The 24,760-nt window shown below is 48.3% G+C and overlaps 1 protein-coding gene across 2 annotated transcripts in view; it reads left to right on the top strand.

Moving 5' to 3' along the window:
• The first annotated feature begins 9,684 nt into the window (after positions 1 to 9,684).
• The window catches only part of EEPD1 (endonuclease/exonuclease/phosphatase family domain containing 1), a 63,442-nt gene continuing 48,366 nt past the window's right edge, over positions 9,685 to 24,760 (top strand). Inside the window, exon 1 of one of the 2 annotated variants that reach the window (XM_040591211.1) lies at positions 9,685 to 10,789. In XM_040591211.1, the coding sequence (XP_040447145.1) occupies positions 9,936 to 10,789 (854 nt within the window). In that variant the 5' untranslated portion in view covers positions 9,685 to 9,935. The remainder of the gene's footprint in view (positions 10,790 to 24,760) is intronic. The other variant, XM_040591210.1, reaches the window with a different exon arrangement.

Here is a 24,760-nt window from a genome sequence, read left to right as displayed (position 1 = left end):
CTCCCTGGAGCATAGGAAGAGACCTAATTTGACCTTTATATAACCAGGTACTAGTTTTTATTGTTGTTTGGTTGTTTTTTTTACTTTTCAGTTGGGTTTTTTTTTCCCATGTGATTTAAAGTAATGACAATTTTTGTCTTTTTTTGTTGTTGGGTGGGGTTTTTTCATGCACCGTGCTCAGCCTGATTTGGGAATCTCTAGCCCTTCCTGAAATCCAAGGGGAAGAATGCTTCTGCCACTGCTGAGGGACTTGCAAACACCTCAGAGAACTTGACTCTGAGTCTTTACTTCGGCTTACAGCCTTGCGGTAAGGTGGTGGGATGTTTCTGCTGGGCAGTGCCCCCCCCATCACACCTGTCAGAACCTCTGCCCAGCAAAACCATATGAAATTCAGAACTCAATGAAGGTGAAAATACAGTGCCTTCCCTTCAAAGGATTTTTTCTCTAACAATGTTTCTTTCATGATTTGTGCTTGTGATACAGAGTTGTCATTGTGCCTTCAACAATTATCAGCTTAAATCCGAAGGGAATCTGCTAATTTGCGTCACCTTATCTAAAAGCAGCGAGGACAAAAGAATACAGACGGAGCAAAACTCCTTCCCTGTCTCTTTTCAATCTACCGCAAAGACAGCATGAGCCCTTGAGTGTTTGTCTTTGGCAGAATTAGCCCTTTCAGAACCAGATGGTATCGAGATCGATTGATGTGAACGCAGTCCAGTGGCCCTGCCAACCGTCAGGGCACATGGTGCCTATCTCAAACGCACCCCGTGAAGGCCACGTGCTGATACCCTTCCTCACGCTGGGCAATCCCCAGCTCACCAGCTAGCTGTAATCATGCTAGAGAAAGCTGGATTTGGTGAGGGCAGTGCAGATGGCAGATGCTCATGCACAGCATGCAATGGCAGGCTCAGGTCCAAAGACTTCACAGAACTGGGCCAGCAGCCGTTAGAAACCTGCAAATCCCTATTGATACGATAGATAATGACTATATTCAAGTTCTCTAAAATAAAGGGAAACTATTCCAAGTTCTTTTTTTAACCTGCCTTTCTAAAACTCTACTATCCTATGCTATTAGGAGTAATGCCTGCAAACAGTGGAACGCAATGACAAAAGCTGCGGGGGGTGGGGTGGGGAATAATAGCATAAGTGATGCCTTGGTTTGCTGAAAATCAGTCTCCCCGTCCCTGTGCAGCATGAAGATGATGGTGTACCTAATAGCAACTGCTTGCTTGGTTTGGGTAACTCCTACCTGGCAAATGTAGCAGTCTGAGAGGTGAGCTGTGGGCAGCCTGATGGCTTTGCCTTGGAGTGCTGGACGTCAGGCAGGCCAAGGGATTCAGCGTATCTGAAAGATGTCCCTGACATCTTGAAGCCCAAGGCATGGAGGTCACTGCAGTCAGCCCTATGTTAAGTATGGAGTGAGTTCACGTCCAGTTTGGGATGGTGGTACGGTATGTATATACTGAAGGAGCAACATTTGTCTTCCTGGAGGTGTTTAACTGCCACAGCTTGCATGTGTGTGTGCATGAGGAAAAGTCAGATTCAGCAACCGGCACCTTTGGGATGGGGCCTTAGTCAGCTTAAGTGAGACATTCATCCAACCATTTATCTGAGCTTACCTTCCCCACTGAGCATCCAGCCTTTCTTCTGTCCTATCTCAGGAGTCACACTGGTGAGATACCAGCAGTCCCTGATGTCACTTGGTAGGTGGCAGGACAGGGATGCCTGGCACCTTGCAGCATCAGGAAACAAGAACTTCTCCTAAGTCACAGAAGGAGTGCCCCGTGTCCCATAATTGCCTGTCACTGTGTAGGTTAAAGGCAGGCATGCTCCATGACTAACGTGGGAAGAATGTGGCTCCTGTACCGGCTGCCAAGGGTGGGTGTGTGTGACATGGTTGTCTGCGGCATGAAATCAGAATTAATCAACTGTATGCTTCGGGACACTTGGGAGAAGGATGGAAACCTGATTTCAAGATACATAGTGAGATTGCTTTTGAAGTAGGAGGTGCTGAGAGCCGCTCCCGAACCACAGCAAAGTCTGAGAATCCATCGGAGGAAAAACAGCAGTCCCACAATATTCAAACAGTGTTTGCATAGAAATTACAGCCAACCAGTAGCTGCTGTGCTGTTTCCATACTGAGTCACACGAACAAATACACCAGGTGAATAGGAATGAAGGTCCCGCAGAGCACAGGGAGCTCGTGCTACTGACATAACACTCAAGCTTGTGTAAGACGGTGACAGCTAATTCTCCTCCTGGCTCTTCAAACTTTGGGAAAGCCTCTCCAAAGCAGATGCTACTTGTCTAGAACAAGGTTTGGAGCTGTGGACATGACCTCAGCCGTAACGTTCCATAGAGTAAAAAGAATGCTGGCATCTCATGTAATTTAAGCCCATATTTAGGCAGCAGACTCCACACCCCAGGCTATGCAAGCTTTATTCCCATCCAACAGTACTTCATGGTGCCTGTGGTTCCAATTGACTGTTTATCGGAGTGTATATTACTTGACATAAGCAAGGAGTAGGATCTAGGCTTAAAACAGTAAGCACTCCAGGGCTGTCAGTTTTGTTTTGGGGGAACTGTTTGGGGTTTGCAGCTTGTACAACATCTGGCAGTAATTCATCAGTACTTTGGTATGGTGGCTTTAAGCATCATGTTCTTGACTGTAACTGTGTCACTGCATAACTATCTTCCTAATTGTGTTGTTAGGATTCACAGGAACAGCTAGAAACAGCCTTTGGTCTCTGCCTCATGGGTCACCTGCTGATTCCTGTTGATGTTATTGACCTTTTCCTGCCCCACCTGCAGCTCGGTTATTCCTCAGTTTGAACAGATGCCGTGGATTTCTCTTCCTTAGGTATTTACCAAAACTCATCTTGTCGGTTTTGGCATGTCCCCTTGACCTGTGAAGACTATTTTGAATTTTGATCTCACCGAGCCAAATCCTTGCAGGCCCTCTGGCTCGCTGCCACCCACAAGCACTTTAAGCACACTCTCTTCCACACCCTCTGTCAGTAATCAGCTGTTTCTGTCCTATCCCTCAAGCCAGTTGCCCCATCAAAGAAAGGAGTGAGTCTGGTAAAACCATGCTGGTGGGTTTTTTGGAGACCTAAGTATCTTCCAAGAACTTGCAATCCTTCTTTGTGTCAGGCTTTTTCCAGGGATCAAAGCTAGGTTTAATGGGTCCTTTATTTTTGGTTTGAAGTAGCTCAGTACTGTTCATCTCCAGGTCCTTAGGGGCTTGTTGTCCTCCACTGGTCCAGCATCACTCAGATGCTCTGCTGCCCAGTCCCGCAGATGCTGCTGCCCTGAGCTCACCTGTCTCCTCCAAGCAGCCATCCTGCAGGCCCTGGTTCTATAGGAAGACCCCTACACTGTCCTCCTTTCCTACCTCCTTTATGCTTTCGTTTGGACAAACCTGGCTTTCAAATGGAGAACCACGCAAGGCAATTCCATCAACAGCACAGGTCCGTCCACTCGCGTGTATCAGTGGAGCACCCTCTTGAGCCATTCTGGGCATCCTTCCTCTGCCTTTAGTGGGATCAAACCTCCACAGAAGATGTGGTAATAACTAGGCAGCTAGGTGTCGCTTCTCAGGGAGGTTCCCCAGGGAAGTTCAAAGTCTGCCGGGAGTGGTTAAAGTCATGAAACCCTTTTAATTGTTGGTGCAGGACTTGAAACACGAGAAACAGATTTTCTCAAGAGAGTAGCGTAGAGATGCTCGTTTAAGCAAGATGCTACGGTTTGTGCAAAAAGTCTCGAACAAAACATTTACTGTTTCATAAACCAATGATGGGATCTTCCACAGAGCTCTAGCTTTGTACTGAGGCTCTGTCCTCTGCAGATCTCCCCTGAGAACTTGGGGCTGAGGGAAACTCTGACTCTGTGGTTTATTTTCTTCTTAACAAACAGAAGTTTATACATGAAGAGGCAAAAAAGGGAAACATTGTAACATTATAACATCTTAGCACAAGTAAACAACACAGAGGCCTCACTGACCTCTCCTTACAGCTCAGAAAATTAGAAGAGTCCAAGTTTTGTCTCTCTGAATAATTTCAGGGTCTGAAGCACAACTGTTCATGTGAATGAGAAATAGAGACTGAACTCTCAAGTTTTTATAAAAAAAACCCCGCCACAACAACAAAAAAACCAAACTCAAGAAAAACCTCGCCCAAAAGCAAAACCCTCCAACAGCAGAAGTTGTAAGTAATCTGTAAGTCCGGGCAGAATGGCATTGGCTGCTACAGTTATTGCAGAATCACCTTGAGTTAAAAAGCTGTATGCATGAGCTCACTAATGTTGATGAAACTCTTTGAGAAGTCAAATGTAAACACAAAATGTTTTTTTTTTCACATTTCTTTAAAATTTGTTAACAAGAAAATCAATTATGTGTAACTCCTTAGGTAATAGAAGATAACCAGCGAACTACAAATAAGGTATAAATGACAAATGATGCAAACTAATAATTTATTCATTGAAACAACAGAATGATCAGGAGATAGGCCTCAATATTAATCATTATTTCTGGCACTAAACATCAACGAGTTGTTATACTGCTTTTGAAATGCAAATGTTCAGAATGGGCTAATGAAGCACACTCCCTATGAAGTCCATGCTTCACTATAAGTTAGCGAGCTGACTTGCATCTTCAGTCCTGCCACCAAGAGGCAACACCTAAAGACATGTGAAGGGTAAGAGGTCCACATGGGAGGTGACAGTGGAGAGGCTGGCTGTCCAGCCGTTGATAAGCAAAGTGCTGTATGAAGTGCTGAATGCCATACTGAACGTCCAGCTTGTTGGCTTACTTTCCCTCTCCTTTTGCTTGGCCCTTGGGGGGCCTAAAATTTCATCACCCATATCTTTTTCAGAAAAATCCATTTGATGCTTGCTTCTGGGTGGCACCATGGAAAGGTTGTGCAGGGTGAGAGCCTGGACGCCTAGCTCGCAAGTCACAAATTCTGACTCCCTGTGGCCAAATACACAAAGTACTGATTTGCAGGCGTTTTTACTAGAGGTTTGCCAGACTAGGCCTCAAAGAAAATATTAGTTGTGACACAGGTCTGCTGTATCCCATGTTTCTTATCTGGGAAGTTCAGAGATGCCACCACTGGAAGCCCGCAGCAGGTGAGCTTCTGTAAATGTGGCCTTGGTGACTCTGCCTGGCATGAAGGAGGGACTGGATTGTTTAATTCCTTTCCAGCCCTGTGACCCATGGGATATACGAGTAATTAAGTGTCACCTCAGATGTGGCAGATGGGAATCAAATCCCACTGCTGTCTAAGGAAACTGGAAACCACATCCCAAGCTCTGCTGGAGAATGTCTCCTCTAGCGTGGGTTCCTCTCATTTCCCTCTGGGATGAGCTGTCCCACCACGCACTGACGAGGCAGAATGGCAGGCCAGTGGTTGGGATCTCCTGTGGGAGGGAGAGGTCTGGGTTTCAGACCCAACATCGATCCAAATGAAGCCCTAATCCAGGCATGAGGATGAGTCACTCCTGCTCACCCTTCTGACTGTGTTACTCTGTAGGATGTGACACTGGTAACTTGGCAACCCAGCACCGGTGACATCACTTAATCTTTCTGCAACAAGTCTGGCAGCCATATAAAATGCCTTACAGGAAAAAGAGTTCATGCCATAGGCACTGGATTCCTAAGAAAAAACTCATGCAATCATGTGCTCTGCTGCACTGCTTATCATCCCCTCCCCAGGAATTTTATAGGCATGTGGGCTAATTTTACATAAATCTGACAGAGGTTAAATGTCTCAGAAATACAGAGTTCCTACAAGTACCACAAAAACTGATGGACACATAGAACAGAGACATACAAACTAGTTGCCCCACTGAGATTAATGGATACCCAGCATTATTATTATACAGCAGAAAATCAACAGAGGAAAGAGACACCAGAAATCAGACTTTGTAAATCCCACCGCTCCTGAAATTCCTAACTCCTACTTGTTATTACTTGTGTTTGTAAAAACACTGCATGTCTTCTGCCTCGGGCATCTGTTAGAAGTGTTACTGAAGATGTCCTCTCAGAAGGAAAATAATTATTTTAATAGCTCCTTTAGATAAAAATACTGGCACTGCGGTTAAAGAGCTGCCTTTTCAAGTCCTCGCCCGCTAAGGGCCCCGTGCGGCAGGTCTGAGAGCATCGCCCCTAGGAGCACGGCTGCTGTCAGCCCTGAGCCCCTGGCTCCCAAAGGCGATGGAAGCAAAAGCTGGAAAAGGCGCTGCTATCACATGGTGGGCTGGCTGGTAGGAATTGCAACTGCTGTCTGAAGAGGCAGACTCTGTGGTATTTTGTTGAGCAACATCTCCTGGCTCCTTCTAGCCCTCATCATGAAACAGAGTTTTTGTTTAGAGTCTCTGCAATGTAGCTGGTGCATTTTGGAAAATGTGAAAATAGATAAATAGATTTTTTTTTTAAAGACCATCTTCAAATGCTGAGAAGTGACGCCTTTAAAATGTAGTGGCCTGTAGGCTGATTCTTTGCATTAATTAAGCCAAAAGGCATTGCTCAGCAGCATCTGCACCCAGGCCATCGTTACGGGTTCGAGCAATTCCATATCCTCCTTAAACACTGCATTTAAAGTACCACAGAACCTCCTTCCCAGGGAAGAAGTTTAGTTCTGTTCCTTCCTCTTTGGAGAATGCCTGCAGGGAAAGAAGAGTTTGAGGCCCCTGGAGCTGGAAAGTACATGATTCTACCCTGCCCTTGTGTCCCTCACGTGGCTGGCTGCTCATCCCAGTGCCACCCAGATGCCCAGGAGCCTGTGTCACTAGCTGCCTGGGGGGACACCATGCGAGCTGGTCACCCTAGGAGGGCTCTAGACAGTGGCAGAGCAAGTCCCAGATCAACAAATGGCTGCTGGGCAGTGACAAAACGACCGGTCTCCAGGCCGCTTGCCTCATAATGCTACCCAGAGATACACAAAAACATTCTGCATGATGGGTGATGGCTGCTCCCGAGGGCCCTGGGAGGTGTCCTCCTTTCTCCACCAGCTGCCGGAGCCTGCCTGGTCCTGCAAGGTCCTCCCCGGATTCGCACCCTCAGAGTGGCAAACTGCAATTTTGCCTTCGCTGAGAGGTTTTTAAGCCAGCCTTGGCAGGCAGCCAGCTGCTCCGTAGGTGGTGAGCTGCGGGATCCTGGGGAATAAGCCACCCGTGGTGTCTGGGAGCCCTCTAACCTGTTGGGGCTGACAGAGATCCAGGAAACCCGGATTTCTGGCCACTTGCCATGTTAGGTGCCGAGCAGCCCGGGGAGGCTACGTGCCAGCCAGCGAGTACCAGCAGACCATGATCGATCACTTCTTGAATAAATTTAAATATACTGAGCTTGGGGTTGGATCGAAGATAAAATCCAGTATCTACCTGGGTTTCACAAGATTTATTTTCTGTTGCCTACACTGGCTGTCAATAATTTTGCCATTGTTTTTTCAATCATTTACTAACTGCACCCCTTTTTTAGCTTTCTCATGTTAATGGATTGCCTAACACTGATGTCAAGCCAGTAACTAATCTTTTTTTTTTTTTTTAACCTTTTAAAATATAAACCAAGCCTGTGCCTTTTCACATCTTTTGCACTTCCCCAGATACCAAGATGTGTCAAAAGTTGACTCAGAGCTCAGTAAGCTCCCTGTAGCTGTTATTTTCATAGTGCTGACAAAAAAAATAACAGTAAGGGGCTAATAGAGTGACAGCCCCCCTTCTTCCCCCTGCACCTCACATTAGGATGTGCCATACTCCAGTTTACGTGGCGGGACACCCGTTGCATCCCTCTGAGCTCTGCTTCCTCAGCTGCATCCAGTCTCACAAGTTATCTTGGTGCTGCAGGTTCAAAAAATTTTGAGTAGCTGCTGACAATAGAAAGTGCTGGGTGAGAAGGACATCTGTTATTTTCTTTCGGGAAATGCTCCTGCCTTCTCTCTGAAACACAGAAAAGACGGTGCTGCCTGCAACATAGATGATGCCTTGGATAGATTTTGGTGCTTTTCAGCCTCCAAACTTATTTAATAAGCCTGCGTCAATTTGAAACAACCTGCTGTACAAAGCAGAAGGGTACATTCTCCGTCGAGATAACAGCTTGTGGAGCTATTACCGTAATAATATTTTCCTTGCCAAGAATACTCGTTTCAGTGGTTAATTGTTTCCAGCTCTGTGCTGGTATCATCCCAGCAGGATTAGGCCCAGCATGACTTCTGCTGCATCGGCCACTGTTACTGCAGCACAGAGAGCACTTTCCAGTAGACGTGGAAGCATTTAATCACCTAAGCAGGCACTTTCTCCACTCCAATAGTCAGCAGAGAGCCAATACCCTAATGCAGCCAGTACCCATTCCCGTAATGGTAATTTGCTAACTGTACTGCTCGGGCGAACAGAAGAGAAATGTGTGATCCGCAGCAGAGCACCTAGCGCAGATGTTAAAGCAGCAGTGCCCCTGTGCAATCGGAAAGCCTGGCGCAGCCTGCACCCACTTACGGACAGCCAATTCTCTTTCCCTAAGAAGCCGAACAAATTCAACCTTTTGTTTGAGGTGAACCCAAAGAATTTCCATTAACTTGCCATGGAAAATACATGTATAAGCCACTATTACAAGCCGTTTAATTTTCATCAGAGGGTCAACAGTGAGTCTTGGTGCTGAAAAGATACATGCACCATATTCTAAAAGAAACACACGTGTGCTGTCAGCATCAGGGCGCGTAGCTGGCATCTGCAAGCATACGTTGCTCTTTCTTTTGGTTTTCCTCCCCCTTCCTTTCGATTACACCCACCGATTATATTTTGGATTCATTGACATTGCAGTCGCTCCTGTGTGGGCACAGTCAAGCTCCTTCCAAATGAGCTCATTTGGCTACAGAAAGCACTGCAGGCAGCGCAGCATGGGACTGGATGCAGTAGAAACCGGGCAAATAACTCCAGCGGCTTTTAGCAACACAGACAGTGGTGGGCTGCTGTGGCCCCCAAGGGCACACAGGGGTGATGTTCAAGCCAGCTCAGGTTCACGGGTGATACACAACCACGATTTTGTGCTGGATGGTGGCACGCTGTCGCAGGGAAAGGCTGGTAGACCAGGGACCATGGGCCAAGTAAGCAGATTGAACAGATGCAAAAGCATCGTTCTGCGGGGGGTTGCAGTTTGTCGTGCACTCTCACAATTGCTTGAGAATGAGGGTGGGGGATAAAAGGGAAAAATTAAAGGGGGCGGGGGGGGAAGGGGTTTTGTAGATGTATGAAAGCGTGCTGCCGGCAACAAGCAGGAGAAAGCCAGTGGAGGGGACTGATGCGGGTTTCAGGGGGTTTGCAGACACGCTGCTGCCCGCCCAGGGAACCTGAGGGGTGGGAAAGCTGCAGCGAGCGCCTGAGCACCCCAGACCCCGGCGCCCCTGTCGCCTGCATGGGTCCCACTGTGCCCGCGACCCCCACCCCCGAAAGCTGGTGGCCAGCAGCCCGACGGGGCGGCGCTGGGGACCGGTCCGGGCTGCCACCGCCCCCCCGCCGCCCCGCGGGGCGGTGGCAGCCCGGACCGGTCCCCAGCGCCGCCGGGCGGGGACAGGGGCGGTCACGGCGCCGGTGCCGCCCCGGGGGGGCGGTGGCGGCGGGCGGCCCCGCCTCGACCGGCCGAGGGGGCGGGAGCTCCCGCCGAGCTACTACTACCGGCGGCGGACGCGGGGCAGCGGCAGGAGCCGCCGGGGGCTGGAGGGGAGCAGTGCGGCGGAGCCCCCCGGAGCAGGAGGAGGAGGAGGAGGAGGAAGGGCACGGGGGGCGCTGGGGTGTGCCTGATCCGGCGTGTGGGCTCGGGTCTGGCCGCAGGGTCCCCCTGGCGCGGAGCCGCGGGGCGTCGCCGGTGTCCCGCGGGGGTCCATGAGCGGCGGGCGGGCAGCGCCCCCCGGCCGCTCCCCCGGCTCCGGCGTTGGCGCGGCGGTGAGATGGGGGGCAGCCTGGGCTGCCACCGCTCCATCCCCCGCGACCCGGCGGATCTGTGCCACAGCCGCAAGTTCAGCGCGGCGTGCAACTTCAGCAACATCCTGGTTAACCAGGAGAGGCTCAACATCAACACGGCCACGGAGGAGGAGCTGATGACTCTGCCCGGGGTCACCCGAGTGGTGGCCCAGAACATCGTGGAGTACCGGGAGTACATCGGTGGCTTCAAGAAAGTGGAGGACCTGGCGTTGGTGAGCGGGGTGGGGGCGGCCAAGCTGGAGCAGGTGAAGTTCGAGATCTGCGTGAGCAGCAAGGGCAGCTCGGCGCAGCACTCGCCCAGCTCCCTGCGCAAGGACGTGCCCTCCGAGCATCACCTCTCTGCCACCAAGATCAACATCAACACCGCCACCCCGGCCCAGCTCATGAGCATCCGTGGCATCACCGAGAAGATCGCCAACAGCATCGTGGACTACCGGAAAGAGCACGGGCCCTTCAAAAGTATTGAGGACCTGGTGAGGATGGACTGCATCAATTCATCCTTTCTGGACAAAATCAGGCATCAGATCTTCGCGGAGCGGTCCCGGCCCCCTTCGACCAACACCAACGGCGGCCTCAACTTCACCGCCAAGCCTCACCCCAGCCCCACTTCGCTGAGCCTCCAGAGCGAGGACTTGGACTTTCCTCCTGGAGGTCCAACCCAGATCATATCCACGCGTCCCTCTGTGGAGATGTTCGGGGGGCTGAGAGATGGCAGACCCGTCCTGAGGGTGGCTACCTGGAACCTGCAAAGCTGCTCCATCGAGAAAGCCAACAACCCGGGTGTGCGGGAGGTCGTGTGCATGACGCTGCTGGAGAACAGGTAAGAGGCAGCACCACACCTGTAGGCCCAGCTCCATGCAGGATTGTAGGATAATGATGCTCTAGGGGTCTGGCCGCTCTAGAGTCCCGCTGTGATCCTAGTGGGAACTCCTGCCTTCCCAGGAATTATTAAATATTTCCCGCTTCTTGCATGGAACCCTGGTTGAGTCTTAATGCTGGGACTGTAGTGACTGTCCCTTGATAAGGCTGCTCTAGTCCTTGAAAGGTGGTGAACCTCCTGAGGAGGTATGTGTCTACACACACCTGGGGGGTGGAGGAGACCGAGCTGTTAGTCAGTCATGTTGGGCCTCTTAACGGTTGGTGAGGAACTCTTTTTCCCTCAAAAGCCTTTTGAACAAGTTGTGGAAGACTATCCTTCCTGCCAGAAGCTGGGGATAATAGCAGGGGAGGGGATGCTCAGTATGTGCCTTGTTTCTTACAGTGTTTCCCAGAGCATCTTAGTGGCACTTTGGAAAGCAGGATGGATGCGGGTGCTACATGCGCCTTCCCTCGGAGCTGCCGAGACCTGCCAGTGCCTCTTCTCCGGAAAGTCTTGTTTGGGTGGTGACCCCCTTAACATCAGCATTAGGGCTCTGGTCAGCTCTCCCTCACATCTGCTCCTCAAATAAAAAAAAAGGCTTGAGAGCACAATCAGGATGGTTTGGGCTGTGTAACAAGTATGGAATGCCACAGCTCATCCTGCAGGGGTGACACTGCTCATTAACGAGTGGTCATGGGTCATCTGCTGAGCTGGAGGGACCGTTCATCCTTGGGGTGCGAGACATGGGACATGCGAGCCCAGGGAGGCTGTGCTGTCCCGGTGCCAGGCGGGCCTCTGATTTCACTGACCTGGTGGGCACGGAGCAAGGTCTGCTTGTGGTGCAGGAGAGTGAGGAGAGTGGAATGGTACTTCTGGTGCTAATGGCTGACAGCTGTATTTTTTTTTATTTTTTTTTTTTGGTAAGGTAATCAGACAACAGTGCTGGGGATGCCTCTCTTGCTAAACTTTCTGCTTGATACAGAAATGTAAGAATGCAATAAGGATTTTGGAATAACTCTCACCCTTTCCTTTCTGTGTGTGAAATCTGTCCCAGCTGATCTGGCATTTAGTTTATAGCATTGAGGAACTAACTTTCCTCTCTGGCTGCCATTCAAACTTCCAGCTGGAAGTGAGTAGGGGCAGGGGACTCCTGAACTTCTGCAGAAGGGATGCTACGGGGAGAGGAAGTGCTGATGAACTGTTATCTCTGGCAGTGCCGAGAGCTCTATCCTTTTCCAGCAATATGCTGAATAATGGCTCTTGTCGGTGTGGTTGCAGAAGGTCAGGCACACGGGAAAGACGGTGACAGTGATGTGGCGTCCTGCTCTGCGGTACAGTATTTGTGGTCGGGGATACCTCTGCTGTGCACTGCTTGGGAGCCTGATGCTGCCGCATAGGAAACATCTGTCATCTCACAGCCATTGCTGTTCGGTAGCCAAAATGGAGATGCTAGCCCAGCGGGGGTATTCAGATGTTACGCTGATGGGCTTAGCATCTTTCAGTATTCCTCAACTGCTCTGCTAGGTCAGGTGCCCCATGCTTCCTCCTTTGCCACCGCTCTCATTTTTTATGGGCAGTTGGTTGTCTGGAGCAGACCTCAGGATGAAACCTGGTGGGGTCGGGCATCGGGGTGGGGGCGGAGGCAGACAGACCTGCTGAGGAAAGAAACATCTGTGATTATTGCTAGTCTCAGGATTATTGTCATAATCCAGTTTGGAAGGAAAGTGACTTTGGTGATTTATTTTTCTTTATTTACATATATATATAAAATGTGAGTTTCTTTTAAGGCCCTCATAAAGTAAAGTGTTAGCTCTCTGTCACTTCTGCATCCTCAGTGCTTTTGGGGCGGGGAGGGGAACCAACCCAAAACAGTTCACCTACATAAAAAAGCTAGGCAGAGAAAGTGACTTACAAAACAAGCCTGTGTTAACCCAAGCTGGCCACTGTGTATGCAGAGCATGGCCCTAGCAGTTTGTTTTATTTTTGCTGTTAAACTGCATGGTACTCTGTTTCCATCTGGTTTAGCAAAGAGGTACTTGGTTGTACCGGGTGGTGTGAAAGGTCCCTCTGACCCTTTGAAGTTTAAAAGGAGTCTGATACAAGCACTTGTTTTTGTTCTGTTTTATTGCACATATGCATGCCATCAATCACACAGGAAAAGTACGATGCAATTGTTTTCTGGACTTGATCTTATTTGTGATAACATTAGAAGCTGGAAAGGGAGTAATGTCCATCCACAGACAAGCCTGCAAAACTTTCCTGGGAAAAGAACTGTGGGAACAGAAAAAATCAACACGATGCAGGGAAAAAGTATACGTTGGGAAAAGTCGTACTCAGCAGCTCAGGGAGGAATTTTCCCTTGCTTGTGCTAGCATTGCATTGCTGAGGTCAGCGGAGCTTTGCAGCTGTAAAACGGCCTCAGCTGAGGCCAGAAACTGCCATCTTTGTGTGTGTGAACTCCACGGTCTCCCTCCCAGCTCCGGTCATGTACCCTGGGAACTGATAAAATGCCTTGCAAACTAATCTTTGCCCAGGTAAATCAACTTCAGTTGATAATCAGCTGGAGAAATTAATCTCTTGCTTCCGCAAGCAAGAATACACCACGGCCCAGGGCTCACCAGCACTTCAGCCTCGTGGGGTGTGTTTTCAGGATGCTTTGTGTGCTTGGTGGATGTCCCACGTGTGTTGAAGCCTCCAGCTATGACCCAAGCTGTTGTCAGGTGGATCTGAAGGCTATTTAGTCTGACAGCAGGCAGATGCTCTCATGAGCTATGCTGATGGACACCGGCTTGCTGATGCACTTTGTGCACAGCCACCCTCGTATACGTAACCATGCTCCTGCATGCCAGTCCCTCATGATCTGAGGTGGTCTCAGGAGCTGGAGTACTGCCTTGTTGCAGTACTTCTCTTGGAGGACCTGTCTAACCTAGCTTTTTAAGTCCAGGGATAAAGTCAAGAAGACTGTATTAAAACTGGGTAAAGAGCAATAAAGAATCTTAATTTGAGATCTTGGGGACTTTCATGTCAGTTGAAAGGCTGGTTTGAGGTTTGTTTTTTGTTTATTTTTGGTTTGTTTATTTTTGCCATGACCAGTTCTCAGTGAGTAGCTTTGAGGCTCCTCAGGCTCATTCAGGCATTAACAACGGGGATAACTACTGCTTATTTCCAGGTGATGGATAGAAGATGAAGGTCCTCCTTCTTCCAGCCCTGCAGAGCCTTTTGCACTGAGGGAAAAGCTGTGCAGGAAGGAAAGAGGGCAGTGCCTTCATTCAAAACAAACAAGAAGCAAGAAAATGTAGTCATGTAATCTGCTGAAGTGGGGGGGGGGGGGGGGGGAACAACCCCAAACCTACACACTCATGCCCAGAAGTGCTAAATTTCTGAAGAGCAGCAAAGGGAATGTGTACCAAATCAGTAAGCATGACTAGCACTGCTAAGCTATTTTGAAATTTGTTGCTGCAGTACAAAAATAATGAAATACAGCAAGGTCCTCACCCTCTTTCTCGTATTACAAGGTTCTATGTTTATCACAGTGTTTTGGAGTGGAGGAACGAGGTGTTTTCATTCAGAGGACTAGAGGGTAATTTTAGAAGAGATTAACATGATGAATGTGTAGGCGAGCATGATGTGTGATTGGATTAAAGTATCAAATGTGGGGTGAATTTGCCCAAACTTGCGACGTTTCTTGCAGGTGTGGTTCGGCGAATCTGGGATTTGTTGGTAGGGCATCAGAACTGTCTCTGGGGCTGCAGGTCATCCCCTCCAGTTGACCTCCATGGCCTCCCCATTCTCAGTGGAAGGAATGAAGAAACCAACAACTTCTCACCAAAAAAAAAAAAAAAAAAAAAAAAAAAAAGAAGAATGAAGGGTTTGGGTGGAACAATCCAAAGGCAAGCTAGTTCAGGTCAAAGGCAGCAGGAGTTTTCATGGGGTGGATAAGTAGCCCCAAGTGGAGATGTTTCCTCTGGCCGAGGCTGGTGGAGGTACCTCAGAGGTATCCTGTACCCCAGGGCCGTAGGGAAGGGCACTCTTTCCGCTCCTCATCCATACCTGCCTCAGGCCTGTCCCTTCTGGCTGTGAACCAAGTTCATGACACCTCATGACTGCTCTCCCCAGCTGTTACATGCTGGGGTGACCGCATCAAGAAGCGTGACGCAGGCGTGTGTAGCGCTGACCGATACACAGAGCATGTCTTAATTGCTCGAGTTTTAATTGCTTGCTTGAAAGTTCAGTAGTAGCCATGGGCAGTGATCGGTTGCGCACCTTTGACAGCACGGTTTGCAGTGGGGGTTTTCCCACTGGCTTTTGTTATGCTTTATAACACTGACTGGTAACTTTGTGAAGACCTTTTAATTTATTTTTTGTCTTGTAAGCACACTTTGCAGTTTGTGTAAATGAAAATTGATACAGGGTCCAAAAGCCAGAGCTTGCATTCTCAGGGGGGAAAAAAAGGGGGTGGGGGTGGGGGCAGGAGGGTGTGTGTGTTTGTGTCAGGATGATGGTAGTGTGCCAAGGTAGAGCCAGCTCTTTCCTTCCAGATGTCGAGCAGTTCAGACTGCTTTTTCCCTCTTGTGCTTGCTTTGGTCAGCTTCATGGTGCAGTTACATCTTTCAGATACAAAAAGTGTAAGTAACAAAGCCTTAACAGTTGCTGCAGCAATCACAGAGCCACAGAAGAGGCCAGGCTGGAAGGGGTCTCAAAAGACCATCTGGTCCAACATTTCATGGAAAAGAGAACCTAGATGAAATCGTCGAGCACCCTGTCCAGTTGCGCTTTGAAAACCTCCAATGGTGGGGGCTTTCCTGCATCCCTGGGGAGGTTGTTCCAGTGACTGACTGTTCTCCCTGTAAAAAAATTCTCTTACGTGTCTGTAGAGTAACAAGTACCAATATAAGGTTTGTACTGAGCACTAATAATTCTTCTTTTTCTCTTTTGGGCTTAGTTTCTCAGACAGAAAGCTTCCTTTAGGCACATGCCAGCCCTCCTTCCTCCCACCCTCGCTTTGTAACCGGTTAGCTGGTTTCACTTGGGTTCCGATAGAAGTGTAGAGGTCTCTCAAAGGTAAGAATTAACCTCAGCTTCCATGGCTCAGAGACCCAAATTGGTGTTCTGGGGGAAGGGTAGGTAAACCTCAGCCCAAAATTGCCTCCTGGGAGGCAGCAGGTGGACAGGGGAGCCCTCACTGTGCCACCATACTCAGAAGCTCTTCTTCCTACTCTGACATACCCCAGCTGGGTGTCCCAGGGGAGCAGTCACCCTCAGCAGATCCTCTTGTCACCTAAAAAAAAGGCAAGCTCCTGAATCATCCTCCAGAGGAGCCTCTTAGTAAAAGATGAGGAAAAAGCCATCTCATTCAGATCCCTGCACTAAGTGCTGGAGGCAGGAGAACCACTTTGCCATTACTCCCCTACAGTAAATACTGGGGTTGGGGTTTTGTTTTCCTCTCCAATCTCTTAGTCTGGACTGAGAGGTGGGGTCATTATGCGGGGTAATGATTTACTACTGGGGCTCGATGCTTTGTTTGGGAAGGGGTGCGGTGTGGTACCTTGCCTGCTGGCTTGTAGCCGTGTTTCCTGGTGGAATGACGGAAAAGGATCGCACTCCCCCAGAATGGACATCATAGTAGTGTCTCGTAGTAGTAGCAATGGTTGTACTTGCATGCTTTGGAGGCTCAGCACCAGCTCGTATTTGTTATTTCTACTGCAGCTCTCGGTGGCCTGGCAAAGCCCTGAGGTGTGTCTGTTTTATGTCTCTTGCTTTATACAGCCACTCAGTTTCTCTCCGTGGGGTTAATACTAGGCTGGAGCCTTGCCAAGAATAATTCCTCTGCAAGAAAAGATCAGGAAAGAGGGCCTGGCTTGAGTAACCTGACCATGCTAATAAGTCTTAAACGGCAAAAGAACAAATACACCCTCTTCTTATGTAATACGGAGGAAATCCTGCCTCCTGCAACTTCAGGAAAAACTTCAGAAAAAAGGAATTGTTACATGATACCTTCTACGTGCCCCTCACAAAGGGATTTTTATGAGCCATGGAAATGCAGATGCATGTAAAGCCACCGTTAAGTTGCACTTTCTGATACCTCTGAGGAAAGAAAGAATGGGGTGATGGAAGGGCTGTTGCGTTTGGGGCTTTGGGGTTGGTTTGTTGGGTTTTTTTTGGCTTTGGGGTGGTTTATTTTGGCCTCCACCTGTATAAGGTCAACGATATTTTACTTGCTGGAAACTAATGGTAGACTAAAACTGCCCTCTGCGTACCATCTGGCAGGGGAAAGCAGCGAGATCTTCTCAGGTCAGACCCTGAATTACATGGTTTTCTGGTGAAATGAAACTCTACCGATTTACTCCTGTTCAGGATTTGGCCCATTCCTTTGTCTATGTGAAATCGCCTGAGGGCTGCGGAGCTCAGTGCTACACAGCACGACTGGCTTGCTGGGGGTTAGGGCTCCTCTGCAGTCCTGCTCCCGTCTTGGGCAGGGATCCCAGCCACTCTCAGGACTGCTGCTGGGGGAACAGGAGATGTCAATTAATTAAACTAAGTTCAGTTTCCAAACCTCTGCTTCATATGGGTGTGGTACTGGGACCTACTGCTTCTCCTGCAGGAGGTGGGTTGCTCACTCAGGATACTTTGCAACTCCGGAGTCTTTGCAGGAGGGATCACAAGCAGTGGGTGGACCTACAGCAAGATCATGAAGGGTGTACACCATCCCCGTGCCCAGACTCTTCGAGAAGGTGTCTGGAGCCATGTGCTCCACAGCAGATCTCGGAGGTGGATGTACTGAGCTCTGATCCTGCCGGTCTCTGCCTATAGCTGTGGATCTGGTGGGCTTGCCACAGCCCCCACAGCTTTCCTCCCTCGGACGTGACACAGGAATGTCAGGCAGGCCCTTGAAATCACCCCTGAGTAACCTTCCCAGGGATTTTCCCATGTAAAGGGAGATCTGGGCATCTTGTTGACTTCGAACAACTGCCTCAGTGTATTCCTTGAACAGGGTGAGAGGCTGTATCTAACCAGCCATTTTTATCTGCTTTTAAGTTGAGAACACGGCTGGAAGAATGGTATAGTTAAAAGCCAGTTTAACCATATAACATAAACCTTATTTTTCTTATTTTAAAAATCATAATTGTACCCCATCACTGTTACTTTTGCCTGACCAAAATGGAGCAGACCAATGGGTAAAACATTTGTTCATATATTATTTTTTCTCCTAACGTGTGCACTCGATACATCTGGCAGCACTTAATGACTGCATAGTTTCAATCCATGCCTGCTGGGCTATTCTGCACATTTATTTCTTGCCACTGGATTGATGTTGCAGATTGCAGGTATTTTGGTAAACCAGAGCTGCCAGTTTACTCCTGCAGATCCTTCAGGGTTTGCTGTGTTCCACGTGGCAACGATTAAATGGGTTGGCTGATGTACAGTAACACGTCGGTGAATTGGTGAGTGATGCTGTACTGCCTGCTCCTGAATCGTGAGCACGAGCCATGAGACTATAACCTCATCCTGCCTTTTCAGGATCCAGACTTTTCAGAAAGCTTGTGCCACACAACTGTAGACAACAGACCAGGTATCTACACATAGGGGTCCACCCTGTAAGCAGAAATCTTTAATGCTCTGTGATTCTTCTGTGGTTTGGGAACTTGCCGTACAGCTGCAGGAAGGACAGTTTTCTAGCTTTGGCTTTAAAAAGAGCAATAGGATCGTTCTTGAAGGCAGAAGATGCTGCTGCTGCTGTTCTTACCAGGAAAGAAAGACCAAGGGGTTACAAAAATACTCCAGGTTCCTGAGAAGATGTGAGCAGAAACTCGGTCAGTCCCTCTTAACTAGAAGAAAACACTGTCTGTGCAACAGAGTGCTGGTCTGGCTCACCATGAATACGGGTTTGCAGCTGTGTTAAACAGGGACATTTAAGAGAGAACCTGGTTTTACAGATTTAGCTGTATCCGTCTTGATGAAGCTGGGCTTCGGTGTGTTCCCTACGGCTGCATTGTTAGGAGGACCCTGCTTCTTCAGTTCCTAATTAGCGCTTCTCTGGGAGTCTTGCCCAAACAATTTCAGGGTTTGGCTGGATGAGCAGAGACAAGTTGATAGGACACAGATTACAGTGTGCATGTAACTTATTTTTAAGTCGCATTGTTCTTCATTGTCAAGCAGGTATAAACTGACAGACGGAGGCACGGCATCCTTACTGAAATAATTACAGTATGCTGCAGTAATTTCTGAGCACTGTTCTATGGCGTGGTGATGGAGACAAGAACCGTGGCACGTTATTAATAACAGTGCTTAAAAATAGGAACTCAGTAGCTTCTTCCTTTTTTCTTGCTTTCCAGATTGTCTTATTTATTATTTTACAGGAGGGACTTCGCTTTGTTTGTGTAATAGCTGGCACTCCCCAGTGATTTATCAGATGATAAAAGCACATGGTGGCTTTGCTGAGGGGAGGGTGAGATCTACCGAAGACCTCCTCTCCTATGGTGGAGGTGTGTATGTGCTTTCCACCAGGCTTCGGTCCTGTCCCCTCCCTCCTCTCAGGCCTGGGTGATTCATGGAGGGTTCTGAAATGCTCTATAAGGTGCCAAGAGCAGGGTGGGCATCATATCAACAGCAAATAAATAGTGAAGGGAATATGTAGGTGTGGTAAAACAGGTGTTTTCTGTCGAGAAACTGTTCCGTCTCCCCCTTGGCATATGCAGCATATTCACATCCCGGTCAAACCGTGTGGCATTTTCAGATAGAATGTTTGGAAGTGCTTGATCGCTACTGGGGAGGATCAGCGCTGCTGACCTCCTTTCCATCCCCACTTCTGGGGGGCTTGTGCAGGCAGGAGCCCAGCATCGGCGCCCATCTGTTACTTTCAGTGCCGGTGGTAAAATTATTAAAGGCCAGTGAGTAAGAGAAATACATTCACCCTGCTTGTGCCCCATGTGTATGCACATTCCAAAAGCTGAACTGTATATAAAAATACAATTAAAAAAAAAAAAAAGTAATTCCTATGGAAAAATACATTGGGGATTATGTTGTCATTATGTTAAGGATGGCTAGGAATGCTGTGGTTACTAAATGCACTGTTTGCTGTGGAGTAAGCGCAGACACCTTGTGCAGAGTGGGTTGGAGTCCCTCTGTCCGGTGCTGTCTGGAAGGGAGCCTGGTGGCTATGCAGGCTGTCTGTCGCGCTCCGTGTCTGTCATGGGGCTGGGGGGAGCACAGTAATGCCCTCCTGCTCTCTGCGGGGAACATCCCACGGGACAAAGCTATTTCTGGGAGTAGTTCATGCCATAGGTTTATGGATATGAATGAGGAGGAGGAACTGGAAAATTTCCTTTTTCTTTGGTGTGGCTATTTTTTGCTATGTTTTTATAGGCGTTTCAGGTAACGTGCTCGAGCCTCTGTGCAAATTTAGCTACAACAGCTGTCCAAGCCGTTCACGGCTGAACAGGTTTTTAATGGGTTACTGAACAGCTAATTGATCAACAAGAGTTTTGCTGTGTGCGGCGGCGGCAGCCTTCCTGCCCTGTATCCCTCCTGCTCGCGACACCCTGCCAGTCCTGCAAAACCACCGTGCCCTTTGCTTCACAAGGCAGGGGGAAAGCATAAACCGCTCTCAGCTGCAGCGTAGGGAGGCCGCCGCTTTTGCTTTCAGACTTATCCTTTGACTCCTTTATATCTATGACTCCATTCTTCCCCTCTGCTTCCTTGTCGGTCCGTCCCTCGCCTGCCCGTGGGTGCGGAGGCACAGGCATGTTCCCGCTGGCCGCCGAGGGCTGGCTCCAGCCTTGCTCAGGGTAAGTGCTGGTCAGTGCCCTCGCTCCCTCTCTCCGGCTCAGCTGGCGGAAAGGTTAGCCAGCTTTCTCCCAAACTGGAAGCAGCATGCTGTTGGATATGCACTGGATGTGAACATTGAAACCCTGTGTTTGGTTTTTTATCTACTCCATCTAAGCAAATAAGGTTGAGTGCAGCTCCAGCTCAGTGACACTGAGTTGCAGGGTATAGTGGCGGAAGCGGCTCTAATTTGGTATTGAAATATGAACTGTAGAATTCAAACGAGTTTGTTGCTTTTATGCGTGCAAGGTCAGTTCCATATGTTTGCTGTCAAACCTACTGCTCATAGGATATAAAAAGATTATCTTACTCTTCTTTTTTCTCCCTCTATGCAGGCAAAAGTATGGAAAAGTGTGAACCCCTGTCACGGAGGATAGTCTTAGCTGGGAAGAACCCATATTACTTAATTTAAAACAGTTTGCATTTTAACCAAGGCTGCAGTTTTCCAGTGGCAGTATCATCTTAAGCTAATGTAGTTGTGGCTCTTCCACTGGAGGCAGTGGTGGGATCCCACCTGCATGAGGACCACCTTAGGGAAGTCTTAGAGTTGTTCCCCTCTTGCAGCGTGTGGGGCTGATGGTGAGGCACATACTGGCACCACAACACATGGGAGAGGAAGTAACACTGTCGGCAGGAGATCTCCACCGTGTATAAAACATCAGAGCTGCTGCTAAATTAAGCGTTAAAATAAATGTTACTGGCAGGAAAATGCCTTTGCAATCTTTATACTGACCAGCCCAAGTTTACCTATGATTTCAGCAGCAATGGCAGTGCAGTTTTTGGTTATCTGTCTATATCTTCCTGCTAGTCCTTTGTACAGCTCCTTTCCTTATCTCCAGCTGTGTTTACACTCCTCTTTCATAACCAGTGGAGACTGCACTACCAGGCTGCCCGCTGTCCTCCGCCGCTGGCCACCCTCCTGAAAGCACAGCATTGAGCAATGAACAGCATGTGGCCCGTGTGAGGGCAAAGGGGTTGGTGGCTCTGGCAGATAGCTCAGCCTTATTTCCAGCATGTCTCGGAGGGATATCTTGGTAAACGTTGCCCTTTGGGCAGCAAAAAAAAACCAAAACCAAAACCCACTAAGATTTCTTGTTTTAATTGCTTCAGAGTTCTCCAGTGCAAACTGGTGCCGCAGAAAAGGAAAATGTAGCTTAAAGGACAAGATAGAGGTTCAGGGATTGAACAGTCCTCAGTCAGCAGCTCATGGATTTAACAGATATGTGGACGTTTTTCATGCAGAGCTGTTGGCAGTAAAAATTCTGGAAGCGTTGTCAGTAGAGGAAAGTTGTGCTGCACAAGCAAACGCCACCGCTAAGCATGTGGTGTTTCCCATTTCTCTTTTAAACCAAAACTGCTTGGACTTGGCTGTGGTTTGACTTGCTTCTCCACCTATTTTTGACTTTTTTGTGTTTGTGTGTGCGTAGAGTACAGCAGCTTTTCTGAGGAGCTCTGTGCAAGGATGATGGTGGCCCTCCATACTGCCCAGCTGTGCACTCAGATTTGGCAAAATGAAAGTGAAAGTAAGAAGATGGGCAGATTCCTGTGTAATGATTGTCCATATGTTGAAAGGAAATGGCCTCACAAATTGCCTCTGTCTTTGACCTGGCCTTTGAAGCTTGCTCTCCTAAACTGAATGTGACCCCCTTCCTTGTCCTCTTTCCACTCCTACTGAACCTAAAAACTTTTAGTGGGCTTTGCTTGGCTTTTAAGTTATATCGCCACACCTTGAGTTCTTTCAGTTACTATAAGTACTGCTTGATTAAGCCTTTGCTTTCACACCATGAGGGTTGAATGGTATCATCTCTTCCCTGCGAGGCCAAGGACTTCAGTTTCCTTGGCTCATCCATGATATTTCCCCCAAAATCATTCTAACGCTGTCTTCTCCTTCCAAGATGTGCTGCAGCTTTCTTTCTCCTCCACTAAAGCCTCTTGCCAAGCAGTTTGAAAATCATTAGCTTTTAAGATATCTCAAGTTTCAGACAAAACCTGCTGGAAAACTGCAGCCTTACACTGAATTTCAGGTGGTGTTAGGAATTGTGGCAAACAGAGGAGGCTCCTGCACTATTGCTTTAAAGGGAAAAAGTATTTATGTTTTTGATTTCTGTTCCCCAGAGGCACATACCTTGTTAACTTCCTGATGTGTTGAACGTGGCATTATTTTTAACTTGCAAGAGCAGTTGTTTAAAAGGAGTTTGTATGTCCATTAGGAGCTTAGCGGCACAAGGGCTTGGCATTTTTTTTGCCATCTTCAGTTGAGCCTATCTGATTACACTGTATGGGTGCATGCTGCACCGACAGTTTACGGTGTCTCTTCCATATGCATCTCATCTTCCTAAAGATAGTGTCTGGAGACGTCAGCTCTATGAGGAGAGACTGATGAATTTGTATCAGAAGAATCTTTTTGTCTAGCAATCTCTTCAACACGGCGTGCTGTTCAGAATATCTCTTAAAAATAGAAAGTACTGGAGGGAGATCAGCTTTGTCACGGCAGTGTCGTTTGTCTTCAGAGCCCAGGTACAACCTGGTTTGGCTGAACCCTGGGCTTTGTTGGAGAAAGCCTGAGATGCCCATGCAAGGCTCCCTGTGCTACAGTTTTTAAAGAACTTACTGGTGTGTTCTGGGGGACTGTTAGGAGTCTACAGCCAGATCAGCACTAAACGTGGGTCCCCTCTTAGTACATAAGTGGTGTTTCTGCCAGGAATTAAAGTATGGTGCTCTGAAAACTTCAGTTCTTCCAGAGCAGAGATTTGCCGGGTGACTATACTGTTGTTCTGGGGTTTGGGGGATTTTTTAAAATTTTTCCTGCTCCTAAGACCTTCCCAGGGTCATTATAACCTAAAAGACTCGATCAAATGTTGTTCATAAACTTTGCACCTGTATTTATTCACTGCAGGGCAATTTGATGTTATCGGGAAGTATGGGTCTTACAACAGCTTGAATCCACCATCCAAAGAAAGCACAGAGATTGTTGCTTCCATTTTTATTATTCCGAGTGCTTGGCTCAAGTTTCATCTCCCGGGTCTGCTCCTCAGAACTGGGATGCTCCTGGAAATGCTGCCAAATCCAGAAGTTTGTTCCCACTGAGTTGGTGGTTAAATTTTGGGCAGTTTGCTTATTCCTTGTTTCCATCCTCCTGGATGCTGCATCCAGTCAAACATTTCTGCATGTTTCCCTGTCACCCTATTTTTACATCCTGTTTTCCATACGGATGTTTTGCCTTATGGGTGCAATGAGTGGCAAGCCTGGTGCTTTTGCCTATAGGTATTAAATCACTGGTACGATTGTTTTTATAGATTGTTTCTGTGGCATAGCTTTAGGAGGCAGTCATGCTAACAAAACCTGTGCAAGGCACGCCTCTTCGAATAATGAAATGCTTTCTGTGGAGAAAGGATTGCTTTATTCTCAGAATAAGCAAGAAACAGGAATGAGGTCAGTGTTGTGAAAGGGTTATAATTTCTGCTCCATGGACTTTGCAGGCCTGCAGGTACGTAAGCACCTTCAAGAAGCATCACTGGAGCCGTCTTTATGTTGCTTTATGTCCAATATCAAAGACAGTAAAGTAGCCAGCAGGACTCAGCACGCAGTGTTCTCACTTCTGCTCCCTGGGGTGCCCGCATTGCTGCCTTCACTGTTTCTCCATCAGTTTTGCGGGGTAACCCCTGTTCAAGCTGGAGAAGGTCTGTGGCAGACCAGAGGGAGGCATGGCATTGCAGTGGCTGCCAGGGCATCAGGGCAAACTGGTGAGGAACATCTCCATGAGCATCTGCACAATCCTGTTTCATGCCCTGCACGCAGTTTGTTAAGAACTGCTTTGTCCACCTCGGAGCTTGTTACAAACCATGTGAATCATGTTGAAAGCTGCATGAGGCATAATTTTGCACCACTGTGTGCCGCCCATCAAACACAATTTTCTCCTGTCATCCCTTTCTAACATACGATTGCCCTTCAGCTCCGGTTTTTGGAGATCCCTGGGTTTGGACAAGCAGGCTTTCTCGTTCCCACAGGAGACTGGTGTTTCTAAGACCGTTTTGTGTGGAAGCCTCTGACCTAAATAAGATTAAGGATCTGGACTACACAATTAGCACCCAGTGCCAGGGAAAAAAAAAG

Source organism: Falco naumanni, chromosome 4, assembly GCF_017639655.2.
Source record: "Falco naumanni isolate bFalNau1 chromosome 4, bFalNau1.pat, whole genome shotgun sequence".
NCBI lineage: Eukaryota > Metazoa > Chordata > Aves > Falconiformes > Falconidae > Falco > Falco naumanni.
This window is presented reverse-complemented; position numbering and strand designations above follow the sequence as displayed.